Source organism: Neolamprologus brichardi, chromosome 19 (assembly GCF_056152115.1).
Source record: "Neolamprologus brichardi isolate AB-2024 chromosome 19, ASM5615211v1, whole genome shotgun sequence".
NCBI classification, from domain to species: Eukaryota; Metazoa; Chordata; class Actinopteri; order Cichliformes; family Cichlidae; genus Neolamprologus; species Neolamprologus brichardi.
The window spans coordinates 14,406,802-14,427,340 of NC_142122.1; the positions used below are offsets into that span (position 1 = coordinate 14,406,802).

Here is a 20,539-nt window from a genome sequence, read left to right on the forward strand (position 1 = left end):
TTTCTTGCCAAACATGAGCAACAGTGGAAAGTATTAGTTCGCATGATGCTAACCAACTAACAAGCACGGTCTACTTACTATTTGAGAATGTATATGAATGAATGTTTCGAGCCTTGGGGCTCCCGTGTTTTTCAGGATTCTTCGGTGTATGAGCTACAGTTATGCATGTATGAGAACACTGGGGGCAGTGAGTGGAGTATTCAGGTTTGTAGTGCTAAATATTGCTCGCAGGACTACATAAGCCCTGAAGGAAAAACAAGATTCAGTCAGTCAGTGGCACTGCCAACTTTTATACTATGAAATAGAGCGAGTGGCAGCATACACCAGTGCAAATGGCCTGTGTTTGTATAGCACTTTTCTAGTCCCTAAGGACTCCAAAGCGCTTTACATATCCAGTCATCCACCCATTCACACACACATTCACACACTGGTGATGGTAAGCTAGATTGTAGCCACAGCCACCCTGGGGTGCACTGACAGAGGCGAGGCTGCCGGCTGGCGCCACCGGGCCCTCTGACCACCACCAGTGGCAGTAGGTAAGGACACAAGGACCGAGACTGTCCAGGGCTCGAACCGGCAACCTTCCGATTACAAGGCGAACTCCCAACTCTTGAGCCACAATCGCCCCAGTGCAGACCTGGAATAAATCAAAACTGTCGATCAATAAAATAATTAAAGCGTTTTGGGTTTTTTCTGTTGCTTTTTTACACAGTATATAAATACAGGGTGGGCCATTTATATGGATGCACCGTAATAACATGGGACTGGTTGGTGATATTAAAGTCCTGTTTGTGGCACATTAGTATATGTGAGGGGACAAACTCCTCAAGATGGGTGGTGACCATGGTGGTCATTTAGAAGTCGGCCTTCTTGGATACAACTTTTGTTTTTTCAATAGGAAGAGGGCCATGTGACACATCAAACTTATTGGTAATGTCACAAGAAAAACAATGGTGTGCTTGGTTTCAACGTAACTTTCCCATGTTATTACGGTGTATCCATATAAATGGCCCACCCTGTAGACTATAATTATTTAGTAGTTCTGGCACAATCTCACCTAGATGAATATGAATATGGTCAGACCTTAATCTGGTTACATAGGATCCTTATAACTGTTATGCAATTGTGCATCTTCTTAAAACACAGATGTATTTGATTGCCTGTAACAAACCTGATCTCCTTCAAACGCCCACATACATTCAAACACTAGCAAGCTCTGCCAGGTATCTTGCCTTGCCTCTGCTCTTGGAGTTGCAATGCTTTCTCACACATAACAATTTGCTGTTATGAGGTTTTTATAAGACCACAGATGATAACGTTTCCTCTTTGTTGAGAAAGGTAAAATGTTCTGATACAATGTATCATTTTAAATGAAGGAAAATTTCCAAATTTGCAGATGTTTTTACATTTCTCTAACTATGCATTAAATGTGATTTATGGAAATGCCCAGTAACTTTTCTTTAAGAAGAAAAATAGTACTATAGTGGCAGAAAGCTGCAGACATTGTCTTTGTTTATATTTGGTATTTAATTACTATTACAGTGTACTGTGTGTCCCCATGTGTCTCTAAAGTGACAGTTTGATAAGATGTGTCTAAGCAGCTTGGCATACATTAGCATATCCAGCAACTCGTCACCAACCTTTCACTCTCAACTGGATGTGATTCAAGCTGAAGCGTTACATCCTGTGAGACTCTGGGCCAACAGTGGAGGAGTGAGACAGCCTCTCCCCACATACTACTTCACAACATTTTTTTTTTCAGCTAGGTTGAAATAAACATTTATTATTCACAGGCAAAGTCAGTGTCATTTCACTTTCTCCGTATGAGAGCTGAAGTCTCAACTAATGTGCATTTCACAAAGCCATCACCTAAAAGTGTAATGATTACCCCACATTAGCATAAATTATCCCAGGCAAGGTCAATAGTTATTTATTTTCTTTGATGGAGTTAAGAATAGAGGACGCCGGCTGCTGTGAAAAGCCTTCTGAGGCAAGTTTGTGATTTGTGATTTGGGGCTTTATAAATAAAACTGGCCTTACTTCCCTCTAGGAGTCAGCGGCTGTTGTGAGACCCTAGGGATTTTTTTCCCCCAACTGAGTCGTTTGATCGGATTTGGAGGATAGAAGGCGCAACGCTGCGGAAGCAATGTGAAGGTTGTTCGAAGATCATGTGCATTCAGTTTTGCTTCCATCTGTATCTCATCTGTTGGTGGGGGATCAAAAATGCTCAAGGCAAATCTGAAAGGAGCTGATCCACATATTACCAAGTCTGGCTGGCATTTCAACTGGGAAAGGACTTACTCAATTCTTAGGATGAGGTAAAGATCACTGCATTTACATGAAATTATTAATGTGATCCCTCAGTGCTTTTGACTGTTTGTTTGTTTTAATCTCAAACCTCTGCAAATAAATTATTCTAGGATTAAAAAATGTTCTAAAAAACACCTTTTGGTTCTAAAGTTTTATATATCAAACATAATTGTAGAAGTTCTTACTTCTACTTTAAAATAAGGAAAATACAACCTCAGATAAACAACTTATTACACAATGTTATTTAACAAAAACTGAACCAACGTGCAGAAAAAAAGTACAACCTTACTGCTTCCTTATGAGACGAGGATACGTATCAGCTAAATCCATCAGCCATCATGCTACAGGACTTTGGTAAAAAGCAAAGGAGCAGATCTACAACAGAATGGCTGAGAAAGAAAAGAATCAAAGCGTTGGAATGGTCCAGTCAACGTCCAGCCGTTAATCTGACTGAAGTGAAGCAACGTTACAAAGAAGAGTGGGCCGCAATTCCTCCACATCAAATAGAGACACTGATAAAATCAGAAAACAATTACTTCAAGTTATTGCTGCTAAAGGTGATTCTACAAGCTGGGTCATGGGATGTGCTTACTTTTCTGCATTTAGGCTTAGTTTGTTAATGTTTCACTCATCTGAGGTTAAATTGTACTAATTTCAAAAGGGTGAGATGACCAGATGTTTTTATATTATTCCTGATACATAAAACCTTTAAAATAAAAAGGTACTTTTTCCACACGACTGCACATTAGTTAAGTCACTTAACTATTAATCGAGCTAAAGTGACTCTTCTCTATAAAAAAAAAATCACATTGTTTTAGTTTTGTCTATTTGTTTGATGTCTATTCATGATAGCAACCATGTCTATACATCTCAAAATACATCTAGGTCAAAGGTTTCTTATCTATCTGTTGTTGCATTTATTTGCTGAAAATACAACGATATCTCTGTTACTTATTTAGCAGGATACAGATGCACTTTCTTCACCCATTCATGTTTTTTAAAGTGCTTGCTTTTTGCAGCCTTCCTGTTTGTTCAGCAAAACAAATATGAGATCAGAGAGTCAGAGTAGCTAAGTGCTGCAGAGAACAAAATCCAGGTAATTTTTAAACAAGTGGTGCTTGTGTCAAAATGACAGATGGCGTGATTTGAGCTTAGAATCAATCTCACCTGATGGCTAAGCAGCAAACAGCACTGATGTCTGCCAGAGAACTGGCTTCACTGAGAACAAAAGATGAAACTGAAACAAATTCTTGTTTCTGCAATCGGCGTACAAAGCCACATATTTTGCATTTTAATCCATCTTTGTGACATTTCAGTAAATGTAAGTGTGTGCTTCTTAAGTCAATACAGAAAGCCAATTTTGTAATTAGTACATAAATTTTAATAGTAGCATATGTCTTTACAAAAGGAGCATTGTGTATGTGGTTTACAACATTTCTAAATATTTCTACATCAACACTTTATTAAAAATAACAGCCTTGAAAAGTCCTCTTATAGTAATTGAGTGTCTAAATTTTACTTTACATAGTACAATACATACAGTAAGCCAGTTTTTTCTTTCTAGTGTATGAACATTTGAACAGTTATGGTGTTTACAAGACTGGATTATATACTAGTAATGTCTACATCCCAGGAAAACATGACTTACTTGTATGAGCAAAGAGCTATCAACCCTCTAAGGCCTTGATTATACTTTCGATGTGGGTCCACTTGGGTCCAAATTATGTCAAATTTTTCAGCAGACAGTGAGGTTGAGGATTCATGTGGCTATCCACATGCCTGCCATGTTTTGTGACCCACACAGACTAATTTGGAGACTTTACATTACAATACACCAAGTACGCACGCGCCCCAGGCGGCAAACTTCAGATAAGTATAACAAGAATGACTATTCGGCTGTACTGTCTCCAGCTGTCTGTGTTTATATCCACAAAGGAGTATAATCAAGGCTTATGGAAAACAGTCAGTTTATCATACTAAAAAAATAGAACAGTTGACAGATAAAACAACTTGCCGACTTCAGTAGGCCCATATTTGTATAATTTTCCATTGCAGCTTATAAGGGACATTTAACCAAAGCACAAACATCAATTAGCAGATCAAAGCCTACTAGCTACATTTTCAGTGTAAGTGCAGTGCATTGTATGGTATGTTTCATGTGAAAACCAATTTGTATCTTTGGGTCTTAAGGTAAAGTTACTGTAACCCCTTTAGGACAAGAACTACTTGCCACTGAAAAGCTGGCACTACCATCCACACTAACACAGAACAAATGACCTCCAGTAGTGAAAATTATAAACTATATATGAGATTTCATACATAGCTGGACATATTTATAACAAGGTTTACCACAGTTCTGCTTAGTGTTACATCATTTCGGGATACATACATTTACTGTTTTTACAGTACAACTGTAATATCAGAAACTTCCACCTTCTGCTGCTGGGTGATGAAATACATAACTTATAGGTGAAAAAGCAACTACGGAAAAAGTTGAGCAGGGGAAAAAAAGCTGTGTATGTTTAATTTGATTTGTGCTTCTAATTACATTTTGTTCACATCTATCTAGTCCTATCTAAGCAGACTTTGACAATATGATTAGATTTTCTAATAGCCACTTTTACTGAAGGAATTTGACATTAAGGGCATGACGACAACAAGTCATTACTCCTAACTCACTATTATTAGAATCTGGTCAGCGCACTAACCAGATGCCTTTCTCACACATAAAGCATAATATGAGATGGTCAGGTTCAGATGCATTCTCACAAATGGAAATACCCGGTTTATTTTGGGTAAGGAGAGTTATCAGGATAGAGCATGCAAAAAGCAGACAAATCATGCCCACTCACTCGCTGTGAATTCACAGGTCAGTTAGCTCCTCTATTCTCAGAGGTGCTATACATCAAGCTCTTGTGAGAGTGTACTGGGGAACTGGCTGGTTTTGATCTGACTCTGCTGGACATCTGCACTTGCACTTCCATGGGGTAATGTCTAGAAAAATTACTTTTGTGTAATTGACATGCCACTGCTGTAACAGTCAATTTAAGTGTCTTTAATGAACGCAGTTTCCTGTTCTCTTTCACCTTAGAAAGACACCAAATACACTAATGATCATTATAACCATATGTTCCGTTTCATCAGCATATAGGAGAATCTCAGTGCTGCTTATCTTGCAGATATTTTAAAACTTTCTAAATATTTTAACAAGCACCGTCTCTGTTCAGTGGCATAATTAAGCTGCTATGTCGTAAATTGCTTAGCAACTATCTGGTGGTTGTTTCAGATGGCCCAGTTCAACCTGAATCTTAAGCCCCATTTAATCTCCATCCTCCCTCCTACATAATAAGTGAGTGTCGTATGAGGAGAAACACAAAAACAAACGTAAGCTTAAAAAAAATCCTTTTGATTAATGGTTGAGAGCAAAGATTTCTTTCTGTTTTTAACTAAAGAGTTGCTGTGCACATAACCTTATTCTCAAGTTCTCAAGCTGTAGCATTCAAAAGTGCTTGTTGTTGATAAATGCTGCCAAATTTCAGTCTTTCCCCTCAACGAAGAAGTATAGCAGTGTATATGTCACTGTCAAGTATCGCTACTTTTACACCCTCAGGTCCGTCCCTCCCCTTCCCTGCCAAAAAGTGTGAGGGATAAAAAGAACGACAGCGAGAGACACAGAGAGCGAGAGATTGTCTACAAAGCTTCCTTCGGGGTTCCGGAGACTGAGAAAAAGCAGGATGTGTGAGTGTGCGGGTTGTCTTTGTCAGCATGTGTTCATCAGAAAGTGCAGGCATAGACAACGCCCACCACCACAATGTTTCCAATAGTGGCGATGATGGCAATCCAGAGCCAGATGGCATCACTGGACATGGACTGCGGCTCATCCTGCTGGCCTTGTACCGAGGCGGCTGAGGCAGCGGCATGGACGCTGGCCGAGGAGTTAAAGAGCGAGTGCTCGCCGCTGTAGTCATCATTGGGCGAGGAGTCCATGAAGGCTCCTGTCATTACAGGGATCTAGGAAGGGAGAAGGGAAAGTGAGGAGAGAGTACAAAATAAGTTTTGCACTCAAGGAAGATGCAGAGAAAATTATTTTCACATTACAAGATTGTAGGTGTATTCTTACATTTCATGCAGAAATGAAGTAGGTAAATAGGTAATTACTATGTAAATCTAAACTCCCAAATAGAAACTGAATAAAAAAGGTCACAAATTCATAAACCATTTAAAAAGAAGTTTTTCAGACGGATTTTGGTTGTTTATTTGACAACATAAACAATCACCTTTTTTGCTTTTAGGAATAAACTGTTGTTTTTAGTATATCAAGGTATGGACAAAACCTTTTGTGAAAATGTAAATATAAATTGGAATAAAACTAAAAATGTTGATGTAAAGGTGCAATTACTGGCTTTGAATAATAAAGTTATTTTGAGAGGTCTGTACTGTTATATTTTGCCTGTGTTTCTACTGTAAAACACAATATTTTGGTATAAATTCACCAATAGGAATCAGTGTGAAAATTATTGATTTCATAACAATCATTATTATTTTTATTGTTAACGTTCCTGAAAATCTGTCATTAAAAATTCACCAACACACTAACCTCACAACTTTCGACATGACTAAAAGAAAACATGTTTTAGAAGGAAAATTAGCCAATCAGAATTGACCATGAATTATCCCTGTCTCCCTTTAGCAGTTGCACAAAATCTGTCTGAAAAATGATGGTAGACAAATGTCACGTTAGGGCCTCCTCTTCCAAAGAGTTCGTATTAACTGCACTGACATTATCGCTTCAGACCTTTTACAGAAAGTTAAAATTGTATTTAATTTATTACCGAGCTCCCAGCATGGCCTGTAGTCTCTCATCTAATTCAACTGAATATTAATGTTTTTAAGTGACTTTGTCTTTGATGAAAGAATATAATCTGACATAGACAAAACACAAATCCCCACTTTACTATGAGTGCAGCACATCAAACCTCCAAGACAAATATGCCCTTTCCCTCCAAACCCAGCGTGCCAGATTGTAAGGTAATTGGTTAAAAGTTTCCTAAACAGGCATGGAGTGTCCTTGTTTCAGATACTGCTGGATAAGTTTTTAAAACACAGCATGTGTGTATGCTTGATAAATATGAAAATTAGATTTCAAGCATGACAACTGAAAATGACTCATTGCTTAGGAGTCCGAGTCTTATAAATGTTAACGCTCTGGCCATAGCAACGTGCATGATTGAGAAATGCATGACAGACCATTATATTGTCTGACTGGAGAACTAACTCTGCAGAGGATGTTGGGGGAAAAGAGCAAAAAAACAAAACAAAAAAACATTCTAAAAATACCTCGGAGGCATGTTGAGTGCTCGCTTACACAGACGTTCTCTCTTGCTCATTTGCTTACCTTCACTCTCTCTCTCTCCCGAACACGGGCTAATGCACAAAGACGTTAACACACACACACGCACACACACTTCTGGTCTTTCCCTCGCATAAGGGAAAACACTGTTTAGAAAGCATTCTGCCGCTCTCCATTCATTGGCCCCTGGTGGTGAATAATGACATGACACATCCTGTAAAGCGCCTGCTGTTCACATGAGCATGATGGTGGTAGACAGGCATGCATGAGGTCCAGCAACCTGTGTTTTCTGCCCTCCATTCTGTCACTGTAAGTGCTGACTCATCCCACTGTGGCATCTCAAATCAACCTTTTCCATTTTAACGTTTCTTTTTATATTAAAAGTTCGCACGAACAACATGTAATCAGAATCAATGGGAGCCACACTACACAAGGCCGCACCTAAAAATGTCATACTATAGACATAACCATGTCTCTAAAACGAACCTACAATTGCAACACAACTGACAGTAATAACATTTGCATGCACAGTGATCTGTGTGAATTGTCTTTTAAATACTGTCCCACAGGTTTGTTTGCTCACCTTGTACCTTTATAAGCCAACTCCAACCTTTCTCCTCAAAAAGTGACTGATTTGATTATTTCACTCTAATATCTAGACACTACCTTAATTGTAATCTTATCCTGCTTTCAGAGCTTTCAGAGTTCAATCAGACAATAACTGATGTGTGCCACCCTGTCTGCATTCTTTACCTTTATGTTTTATTTATTGGTAACTCATTGTCCACAGTAGCAAGCTGTCTGGATCAGTGGGTATTCATACTAATAAAGTGAAGTGGATAATGGAAGTGTGTGAAATACTAGTTCAGTAATACGTCTTAATATAAATATTTGATCCCCTTGGTTTGGCCCTCTTGTTCAGATGATAAGTGGGACTGCTTCTATAACTACTTCAAGTCCACAATTACTCTGTGGCTCATTCATATGAGAGTAGAGCATCAAGCAGTTAAAAACTAATGGATCACTGGAAATTAGAACCTTCAAGGTCACATGCATCCCATAGCGTTTGAACATTTAGGCAGGAAATGGAGGCTGTCCCCTAAGAATTACTGCTAGGATAAAGCTCTAGTACTGACTAAAGTTTCCTGACATTTGGAAACATTCATCTCCTCAACATAACAGTGAACAAGAGGCTAAATGGCTTCAATAACCACATTCAGCCACTTTCAGACCAGCTTGATACCAAATTGAAACCTTACAAATGACCTCAGCACTCAAGAGTATCCCACTGGGAAAGGTGAAAAGAGTCTAATATCTCTGGTTGTTTTGTAACTTGTGGATATTTGTGTTTCAACTACAAAGTAAACACAGAGTAAAAAAAAAAGGATGATTTTCAAAAAAGCTATTACTTGTATAATTACTGTAATATTTTCTCTATACTCTTGAAGGCCTTGTGGTACAAGACGTTGTCTTGATACAATTATGACTGTATAAAATCAGCCACAGGATGGGTATGTTCATAGCATTGTGGTTGATATCATCCCATCGTAAATGGTCATGTGTTTATTAAATCAATTGTTTTATGCACAGTACTTTTTTGTAGCTGACAAAAGCAGTGGACTAGGAAAGCTAACTTCTTCCACTAAAGGCCTTACTCAGCATTGATGGAGTAAAATGCAATCATTAGGAGAGATTGTCTGTTTGTTATTTGCAAGTAATCAGATTTGTCTGTTAAGATTTTCCAACCTACTTGTTATGGTTGCTTTAAAAAAAAAAAGACCTCCTGGTCCTCCTAGTCTAAGAAATGAAGTTGATTTGGAAATGCCTTAAACTTGGAATTTGTAATATTACTTTCTACCACAGCTGATATCACATTGCATTTTTTTTTGGTGCAATGCTATAAAACATTACTAAATTCAATAATCACTTTACAGATAGTTTGTTTTTTTTAATCTATTATTACTTGCATTTCAAAAGTTTGGCAGTTATCTGCATGATGGTTGGATACATGAAAAAATCTAACTTGTATTTTTTTACCATGCACACTTATGAATATTATTTTCATTTTCATTCTACCTTAAAGTCTAATCAATGAAGCACTCTTTGCCCTGGTTTCCCACTATGGAACAGTAAAAAAAATACTTTGTCTCCTCATTTGGATAGAGATTTATGTTGGTGTGCAAGACTACAGCCTAAGGTTTAGGTTTTAATTGGTAGTTATGTGACATTGCACCCCAGGCCGATGTTGTAGAGCAAGGCAAAAGTAATATAACAAGTAGTGTAACAAATTACTTTCTCCTGGGAATAAACAAGTAACATAATGCATTACTTTTTGCAAAAATGATGCGAAAAAACAAGCCTGATTTTACAGAAGTCTATTAGAAATTGACTTGATTTATGACCTCAGTAAACAGATTCCTGTTAAGGTTATGACTTATGGCATACTTTACGGCTATCCTACCAGAATCATACTCTCTGTTTCCCCCCTCTGTGATAATGTCTGTTTTCAAAAATGCCAAATACGAGGTCTGAAAATGAGAGACCACAAAATATAATGTCATATGGCTACATTTTCATACATGCATGTATCAAATTCATGGAGTAGTGAACTTGACTTTCTGATGATTCACTTCCTTGAGTCAGCTAAACAAATACATTTGCCTGACATCTGTGCCTCCTGGATACATTTACACGCTTTCCCAATTTCCAGTAGCTATCGAAAAGTGCAAATAGCTTCTTTCCTTCAATTCAAAGGACCAGCTGTGCAGATAATACATATGATAGTGTAGTATTTTGTGTAATTTTGTGCAGATGTTTATCCTTTATTTGAACACGAAGGGCTAGGATTCAGAAGCTATGGAATAGAAGAAGAGAGAAAATGAAGTGGTTAAAATTAAAGCTATTGAGAGTGGGGTCTGGATTATTCAAAGCCAACACAACCTTGTTTTGGAAAAGACATGCAGTCACTAAATTTTTCAAGTGTAACTTTCCATCCTTGGAGTGGCATGGAATTAGTTTACGCCACTCAAATGGGTTTGTTGCAGGCACCTCAGGATAAAAATACTCACACATTTGCACTTATATACATATATCAGTACAGGAGTGTGGATAACAAACCAAAAACTATGAACAAGCATATATAAAAAATAAATTTCAGAAAGAAAACTGTAAAAACGCAACTTACTGTTCATCTTTAACCAATTGAATCTGGGGTTTTTATATTAAATGAAATCAACACACACACAAACTAAAACAGTAAAAAGTTGGGACACAACTTCACTCCAATAACAGCGGAGAAATTGCCCGACTTGCATATTTCACACCTTCTTGGCTTTGAGTGATGGCTACACCTGTGCAACACACCATGCAGCAAAACTACAATCTACAGCAGATGATACAGTGAAAATGTACAATTCCACCTGCTCAGCTCTCACAGCTTTGATTTATTCGTCCCAGCTGTTCCTAGAACTGTGTCCTCCTACATGGATGATCACAGTAATTGTGAAATAGAATGGACTGTAATTGCCTCCTGGGAGATATACAACCAGTAAGTGTTGAACTGAAATGGTTTTTATTCCAGATAAGAAAAGCCCAAACAAATGTCTCTGAAGACTGGAGAAACCAACACATATACCTAACCACAAAAGCACTCACGCATGACCATTAAAACAAAATCAGACAGAACTAGGTGGTTCTCGGCATTAATCCACTGGTCAAGTGGAAATAAATGTAGTCAAATTTTCCATTCATCCAACCATTTACTTCCACTTATCCAATACAGGAATACAGGGGGCTGAAGCCTTTCCCAGCTGTCACAAAGCAGGGGGCAGTATATACCCTGGACAGCTTGTCAATCTAATATTAGTGCAACCAATCATGCTAACAGACAATTTAGAAGCACTAATTAAAAAACATGTCTTTGAACTGTGGGGGAGGCTGGGGTACCCAGGACCTTCTTGCAATGAAGCAACAGTGCCCCTTCTGTACTGATGTTTATTTATCCCAAATTTTGAGTCACTTGAATTGAACACGATGCTTTACATTTCAGTAAAAATGACTAAAACATTATTTAATACCTGAATTTTAGCCAAAATAGCTGAAATGTTGGTAAAAAAAAGTTTTAAAAATTAATATAATTTTGTTGAAATTGGGCTCTTACGATTTGGAATTGCATCAACTATGAAATCCAAATACACCTTTTTTTTCTATTTGACCTTTTGACCTCTCCTGTGATCTTAAATTTGACCTTACAATTTGCAGCAAATCTGTGGCTACATCCACACGTACACGGGTATTTTTGTAATCAGAGATTTTCCAATTTTGTTTTGAAAAAAAAAAAAAAAATCCCATCCACACGTGCAGTTTTTCGTCCACATGTAAACGCAACAAACAAAGTCAAATGCTGTTAAGAGAATGCCAAAGCAACAGGTGGCGATATGATCCTAACTGTCTAGAAATGTTGGCCAATCAGAAGTCTCGAAGCCTGGGAGGGCTCTAAATAAATTCAGTACAGGGCTGTGAATCTGTGTGAGTCCTGCCACACTTAATAATAATAGTAGTAATATGTTTTATATTCAGTCCTTCTTTATAATTTTTATTTGTTTTATTATATTTTTATTCTTATTTAATGAAACAAGATGAAAAATTACCATATATATGGACAGACAGTTTATGATGAATAAAATGCATCTAAAAAAGTGGACATGGGTCCATAAAGTAAATAAATTTAAAAATAAATAAATAAAAAATAAAAGTACATAAAAACTATACAGTCTTTTAAAATGTAGCCAGTTCTTTTTCATCACATAAAAGTCAATAAGAAGCAGCACATTTTATCTCAGAAGCAGAAATTTTTCTGAAAAACTGTTGACCGGTGTAGTGACGCTAGACTGAAATCACACTCAATACTTGCACTCTTGAAGAAAAAAGAAACAAAAAACCAAGGAGTACTTTAGAGAACAAACAGGCACAGAAGTGGATCCCTGCTGCGTTCAGAATTGACAATCAATGAAAACACAAAGTTGTTGATTTTCTCAGTCGTTCCAGGCATCTTGGCTTTGGTTTCAACATTTTCACAATTAAGTTATTTTGTTGCTTGAAGACAAACGCTCTTCTGCTTTGAAATCATGATTTAGTTAAACATGTCCATGGAGAATATCACACACCATCAAAAGGCAGAAAGATCTTTTTTTTTCTACTGAAGGGTGTTTTTATTTATTTATTTATTTATTTATTTTTACAATGTCCAAAATTGATGTCCAAAACCCAGAGCTCCTATAATAATTTTTTAATAAACTGTTTATTTGAAGGAGTATAACTAAATATTTATGGGTCAGAATGTCAGCATGATGCTCGACATTGAGCTGATGTGATCTCAAACAGTTATTTTATTTGCTAAAATATGATTTTTATTGAAAGTGAAATTTATTTCTTCAGAATTATTTATTGCTGGTTCACCCATGTGCAAAGACATTAAGATGTCAATCAACCACACCCCAAAATAGTTGCTGAAAGCATGTCTAATCATTAAGCTACAGTGAAACCACCTTTGTGGTGAGATGACTTAAAACTGTACATAAGCATAATACATGTATTACTACACTTAAATCTAATCCTGTCTAATCAGTGCTCTTCTCAGAGAAGTGAAACAGGTGGAACAGTGAGATCATCCAGCAACAGATACTAAATGTAACTGCGCACAGATGTGACTTGCTCTAAAAGGCTGGCGGGTTTCTCACATCACCACCCTGCTGCTTTCATTAGCAATGAATATGGGCAGCAGTAAAGAGTCTACTGAGAGAACAAATTTTACACTCAGAATGCCACAGTACCAGTGATGATGACAGGCAACAATATCTGCACAACATCAAAATGTATATATAGTTAGGTACATCATTTGTTGGATAGACACAGCAGACTGAGTGATTCTGGACACAGCCCTACTAAAAATCAGCTTGTTAGCAATGTAATTGTTAGCATATTGGCATGCTGATGTTAGCGTTTATCTGAAACACTGCTGTGCCTAAATACTCTCTCTCAGAGCTCATAACACAGCTGTAGACTCTCATTCTTGTTGATGTATTTCAGATTTATAGCTTAAATCTACTGAACCCCTAAAAATGGAGAAGTTCTTTTTATGTAGGTCCAAACTTTGTTGGAAACAAACCAGATTTGTGTCATTTTCTCTCTGTACACCACCTCTGTGGATTTGAAATCAAATCATAAATGTTAACTATAGTAATTAAAGTTATTTTGTGCATATTACCCCATTTTCAGAGGCCTAAATATAATTGGGCAACTGACTAATGAGTAATTTCATGGCCAGTTGGAGCATTTTTCCATGTTGTTTCACGACAAATGAAGCAGATATAACATCTGAAGAAAACTTTTGAAGTTACCAAATGAACAATCTTTTACTTTCTCTAGCAGAAGGAAAGCACTGATAGCTCAGCCACTTCCAAATCCCCGAAAGACCACAGTAGACATATAGAGTGTAGGATGACAGAATTATTACTATGGTAAAAACAGCTTTGCGACATCTACACTGACCTGGTTACAACACTCTCAAGCAGGCAGATGTATCATTGTTAAAGTCAGCAATCAAGAGATTCGTGAGTTTATGAAAGCACCAGATTGCAGACAAATAGCCTGCAAAGAGCCAGCACAGATCTCATAGAAAGAAACCTTTGGGCAGTATTAAAATGTATTACATTGAATACATTGAGTATTACATTACATTTCAATTTCAGCGTATTTTTTGTTTTCTTATCTGACAACAAAAAGTTGCAGATTCTGGAGGCGTGCTTTGCAGAACTATATTGACTTTGGGCTTTGGTAACATTAGCCCTCTACAGATGCAACTTACAGTACTAATCAGGGAAGTAAATAAATTTACCACTCTGACCACTCTTCTCTATAGGGCTGTAGGCACCAAGAAAAAACTTTGAATTTAGCATATTCCTTAGTAAACTGTAGCAGATTGAGGTAGTCATACCATAAATCTTAAGGGTTTTTAAAAGGTTTCTTCACCAGCATGGTAGCGTTAAACCCCCTTGGTTCCTACTGGTCAGATTTACACCTCTGCTTTCATTGATTTTCCCTGTCTCAGCAGCCCAGCAGCATTTTTTAATAAATCTTATAACTCAATAGAACAAGTGTAGCCCAAGTGATCCTCACTTGACGCCTCGATCAATCTGTCAGGTCAGTGGAAATTCAGCAGGACTGAAGAAAGTTTAATATACTTCTTAGATATTATAAATGATCAGCGTTCCTGGTTTTGTCTCTGACCTCAACTTTATACCTAATAGAATATTCTTTTCCCCCATCATTGCTACTCACAATGCATTAAAAGTAGGACTGCTAAAGAAAAAGGCCACATTTATTTGAAACACAATATCTGTAATAATGCATGTTCACATCTGGGGGTAATTACTCAGTGTCTGCTACTCGCACATTTGTAATTAGCAGTAGTGTGAAAACTTATAATGTGAGATTAAACTAAATCCATCAGCTTACAAAATATTAAATTGCACCAAAACAAAGACTGATTTCTTATTCCAACTAGATCACACCAAGGAGCAGACAGATAAGGATTTATAGCAACAAGAAAGAGTGAAAGAAAGACAATTATTCAGAGACGCTGAGATGAATTGGCTGATTATACATCAAATATCAAGGGGTGTCTTAAAGCCGAGGTATGTTTAGTGCCTATCTAGGTCTGTTATACCTTCATCCATTACTCACAAGGTTCTCACAGGTACAAAACAAGGAGAAATCCTAAAGCTAAAAATGGCATCAGTCAGCAGCACCCAAAAAACACCAGGAATAAGGGAAAATGGAGCTGAAAAGTTAAAAGATGACTCAGGATTTCACTTCTGTATCCTCCAAAACAAGTCTTAACGAACTGAAGAGATCAGATCAGAGGCTGGCAGTCTAGAAAATCTATTTTTTTCTGCTCTATTATTTAGATGATTAATGTGCTGACTACCTCTTTAGGCTCTATTCGTGATACACTTAATTGTTATTGATGCAAGCATTCAGACTTTTCAAATCATCCCATTATTCCTCAAAGTCTATAACTGCCTGAGATGCTGTGTTCCTGCCTTTACACAAAGAATTTTGAGCTGGATCATTAACTTCATTTTACAAATAAAGCAGGCAAGTCTTTCAAAAGTGTTTTGGTTTTTAGATTTATTTTCTTAAATAAATTAATCAATATCCATGTATCTGTGTAAAAAATTTTAGCTACTGCTACCTTTGTTTTTGGAGGTACAAGTAATCCAATTCTGCAGATGTGGTATACTAATTACTGACACACCCACTATGTGCACAATGTCCATTGTGCACCGAATGTGGGCAGATACTTGCTAATTAGTAACATACAAATAAAATACTCACTCATTAAAATTTGTTAGCTTTGTTATGTTTGTATGAGCTGTGTAAGCTGAAAAATATCTGGAACATTATTATATTTCTTTGTATAATTCAGATGATGAACCATGTGGAGCTGTTGCATCTGCATTTGGCAGGTACAAGCAAGGTTGTCACAATATATGGACACAATAAATGCTGATTAACTTGCTACCCTTTTCTACAAAACCATATGAGGCAAATGAAGGCAGTAGGATCATAAAAGTAAACTCATAAGTCAAATCTCAAAGCAAATCTACTTTCATGACTTTTTACAGGGTTTTTATTTGTGCCTTAACTCATTTCAGTCATATTTTCAGTCTTCTAAAAAAAAAGATGCAAACCATAAACCCATCTCAGAGACACTCTTTAGCAAATAACGAGTAGAGACCTGTACCCTCAAAAACAAACAAACATCTGGGCTCATTTACAGGATTAAACAATCTTTATTATGGTCAAATTTAGAAATACACTACTAGAAGAGTTAAACTGAATTTGCATTTGAGATTTTAAGGACAGAGTTTATTCTATTTCCCACTCTCAGTAAAATCTATAAAGTTCAGTACATAGAGTGATCTGGTTTTCATTCTCAAACTTTACTGGTAAGTATCAGGGCAAACAGGTTGAATGTGTATATAAGGAGCACTTGTGAGAGATTAGAAAAGACCATGCACTTGCTGCATATGTTGCTGCTGTCAGCCACAGCTACATCTCCATCCATGTCTGCTCATTCACTGTAGCTGCTCATTCACTACAGAGAAACCAAGCGCAGAGACGAAAGTGCTGAATTGAGTGCCCGCTCATGTAAGACTAAGGCTTGAGGCGATGTGCTGCAGGGCAGGCTCTTCATTGCTCTTACTCTTAATATACAGGCCAAGCAGAAAGACCCACATCTACTTCATTATCTGAAGTACAAAGCAGTTGGCAATAAGATGAAGAATCATCTTTTCAGCTATTGAAATGACGAGTAGCTCTCCTTTAAGCAATCTCAGGGTCAGTGATTCAAGGAACCACATTCTCCTCCACATGCCTACGTACCTTAAGACTACTGCATTTGTAAATTATATCAAGGTAGATATCATTGTAATTATCAATAATGATGTGCAAATTGCAGTATTCAAATAAAAATCTCGCATTTCATATCATGCACACTTCTGTCTCCCGTCTGTGTTATATACACACACATTGTACTGCAAAGGCAAATCTTCCCAAAGAGAGGTTTGCTGTTTAAGGAGACTAATCTAATGTCTAATGTTACACAAACAATGAGGTGAAATTATCCAACAGTGGTTACAATGACAATATTGTCATCTGCTCTGCAGGCTAATTTGAGAATCTCACTTCCTCTGCTTGAGCTTGTAAAAGACTCTCATTACGACTAAATTTCATTTGCGACAGTAATAATGGTAATATTGTTGCAGCAACAATATTAACAGAATTACAGCAAGCGTTTGTGAGGATTCATGAATAATTCATCTTCAATTTCACCTCATGTCACTTTTCTCACTTTAAAATCCTAAAAAGCTGAGAATCTGTGCACACCTGCACACTCAACGCCTCCAGGTCATGGTTCAATGAGGTCTGGATGCCAGAGCTCTTCCTGACATCTTTTTCCTCCCTCAGTCACTGACTGCTCTGACCTTGTCATTGCTGGTCTCATATCTTCTTCCTCCTGAATCCCAGAGGCTTCAGTGACATGGGAATGGGAGTCACTCATCTTATATAGGCGGAAAAGTTATCTCCTCAAGGATTCTACTGACTCACACTCTACACTATCATCTCACTGTATTTACAAATCTTTATGTACATATACAGTGCTTAATTTATTAGATCACCACCCAATGAAAGATTTGAGCCACAGCTGCACTAAATTAGCAGTGCTGCTAATTACCAAAATCATTTTTTAAATGTTTCTGTTGAGGCTAATCCACCAGTGTATGCAAGCTCCTCCATAATCATTGACTTTACTGCTTTTTTGTAAATCGGTAAACCTCATTATTATTTTTGATTAAGCTGGCAAATTACAGATATTTATTCCTGAACAGAAAAAAATGTTTTGGTGGTTAAATATTATGCCAGCCTCAACTTGTGGTCTAAAAATGAAACATGAATTCATTCAGTAATTTGTAGTTTTAACCATTTTTTTAAAAAGATTTCTTAAATATATTTGTGTTTAGTTCTATAGCACATTTAAAACAACACTATATTGAACATAAGAGGAACTAAATATACAACACATTTACACAAAAAATCATAAAATTAAACAAAGTAAATAAGATTGTGCATAATAAAAGCCAGGGTACCCTGCTCAGCTAGAATTGAAAGCAAGTGAGAATAAGTAGGTTTTTAATAGTGCTTTACAATGGATGAAAGACTGGGTATCTCTACTTGGAATTGCTCCAGAGGAGCTGCTACTAAAAAGGCTTTCTCTTCATTGCTTTTGAGCCTAGCAATGTACAAAAGCAGTTGGCTTGCAGACCTCAGTGCTCCGTAAGAGTGTAAGGTTGCTAACGTTCAATTAAATAAGGTTGGGCCAAAACCACAGAGACTCTTAAAAACAAGTAATAAAATTTTAAACTGGACCCTGAAATGAGCTGGAATGTAGGTGTAATGTGATCACGCAGTTCCTTTCCTGTCAAAAGGTGAGCTGCTGCATTTTCTACAGCCTGCAGGTGACAAAGTAACGACTGATCAGAGGCAAGATATAAAGAATTACTATAGTCTAAGGAAGAGATAATAAAAGTGTGACTTACTCTCTGGAAGTCATGTGGCGGGAGGTACTCCTTCACCTTACTGAGGATACTTTGTTGAAATAAGCTTGTCTTCTTTCGTAATCTGCTTTTCACATTTTAATGCACAGTCAGAAATCACACGGGGTGACGGTAAGAAGCTAAAAGACAAATGGCACTATTGTACACATTTGGCTTCCCCAAACAAAATTATTTCTGTCTTGGTGAGTTCATCTCCAATCACGATTGTACCTCTCTAGGACCGATCACCAGTGCCTGAATAGAAGCATGGCTATTGGTTTGTATGTTTGTCTATAATTTATTCGTCAGTAGTAACATTTGAATTCTGCAGCCTCATATGCTATTCGTGCAATTTGTGTGTTACGTGTATCACTGTATATCCCTGAAGAGAAATGGATGCATTTTGAAACATCTCTGGATAATTTGTATGCACTATGCATCTCTCTACTTAATGACCTGTCTTATTAATTTCTGTAATTCACAGCTAAGATGATCTATTTTCATCCCACACCATGATATATTTATTTAAAATTTAAAATTATAAATATTTATAACAACAGCAACTTGATTTGTTTATTCTTACTGTAAGGTAAAGCTACTGGGACATGTGACCTAAAGGCAGTAGGATTTTTTTTAAGCCAGATTAAGAGAACTTCTCTCTTTGTTTGTGAATATGCAGCATTAATATAAATCAACATCCGCATGGCTGCTGGTATAAATACTGCTTGTGTATGTGTATGACATAATAATGTGATTTAAACGTGGGTTATCAGAGCAAACATTCCCTACCTTCCCATTACAGTAATCCACTTGTGTGCACACGTGTTGCGTCACAGCAGCCCTCAGGTTTGCAGAGCATTACGAACCAACACTTCCTGTCAAATGTAAACTGCAAATGTAAAGTCATCTCTGTGCTATGTGTTTTTCAAATTTTTCCATATATTCTTTTCATGTATGTATGAATTTAAGATAAAATGACAAAACTGATGAGGTGGATAATGTAAGAGGTACGAATGGTTGTCAAAAAGCACTAGAAAAGTGATCCATCTGTTACACAATAAATAGTACTTTGATTTCCTCAAGATTAACTGCAAACACAGTACGCAAGTCAAGAGCAATAAACATTTGTTTTTTGATCAAATTGATTTGACTTTAGTTAGCACTGCTGCCACACAGGAAGCAGACCGTAGGTTCAAAGCCATGCTAGAGCCTTCCTATGTAGAGTTTGTGTGTTTTTCTCCTGCCTGTAAGAGTTCTCTCCGGGTACTCCAGCTTCTCTGCCTTTTGCCCTGTTACAGCTGGGATAGACCACAGCCTCCCTCATTGACCCTGTAGCGGGTGGAGGGAAATGATGCTGCAAAAGAAGAAGATGGATGGATGGTTTAGTTTCCTTTTTCCTGCTGGGAAGGCATTTTTGTATTGTATTGCTAGTGTAATGGATGCTTTCCAGCAAAATATCCCTAACCTCTGAATCAGGGTTGGCAGCAGACCATATGAAGTGGACGGGGAACCAACTTTGACAGGGGCCACTTGCCTCAAGTCACTTTGCTATTTTACAATTATTCGTTTACTTGTCGATTCTTTTCCAGTAATTACAACCATACACATATTGCACACTGATAAAAAATTGTAGTTACAAAACTCCAAAAATACCTGTCTTCAAGGCAAAGCAGGAAAGAAGCACACTAGGATAGCTGACTGTGAGCGCTCAACACATTTC

General features: G+C 37.2%; 1 protein-coding gene across 1 annotated transcript in view; it reads right to left on the reverse strand.

Moving 5' to 3' along the window:
- Window positions 1-3,801: 3,801 nt before the first annotated feature.
- The window catches only part of LOC118454758 (uncharacterized protein C14orf132), a 33,071-nt gene continuing 16,333 nt past the window's right edge, over window positions 3,802-20,539 (reverse strand). The window contains exon 2 of the mRNA XM_035910964.2: window positions 3,802-6,321. Within this exon, the coding sequence (XP_035766857.1) occupies window positions 6,085-6,321 (237 nt within the window). The 3' untranslated portion in view covers window positions 3,802-6,084. The remainder of the gene's footprint in view (window positions 6,322-20,539) is intronic.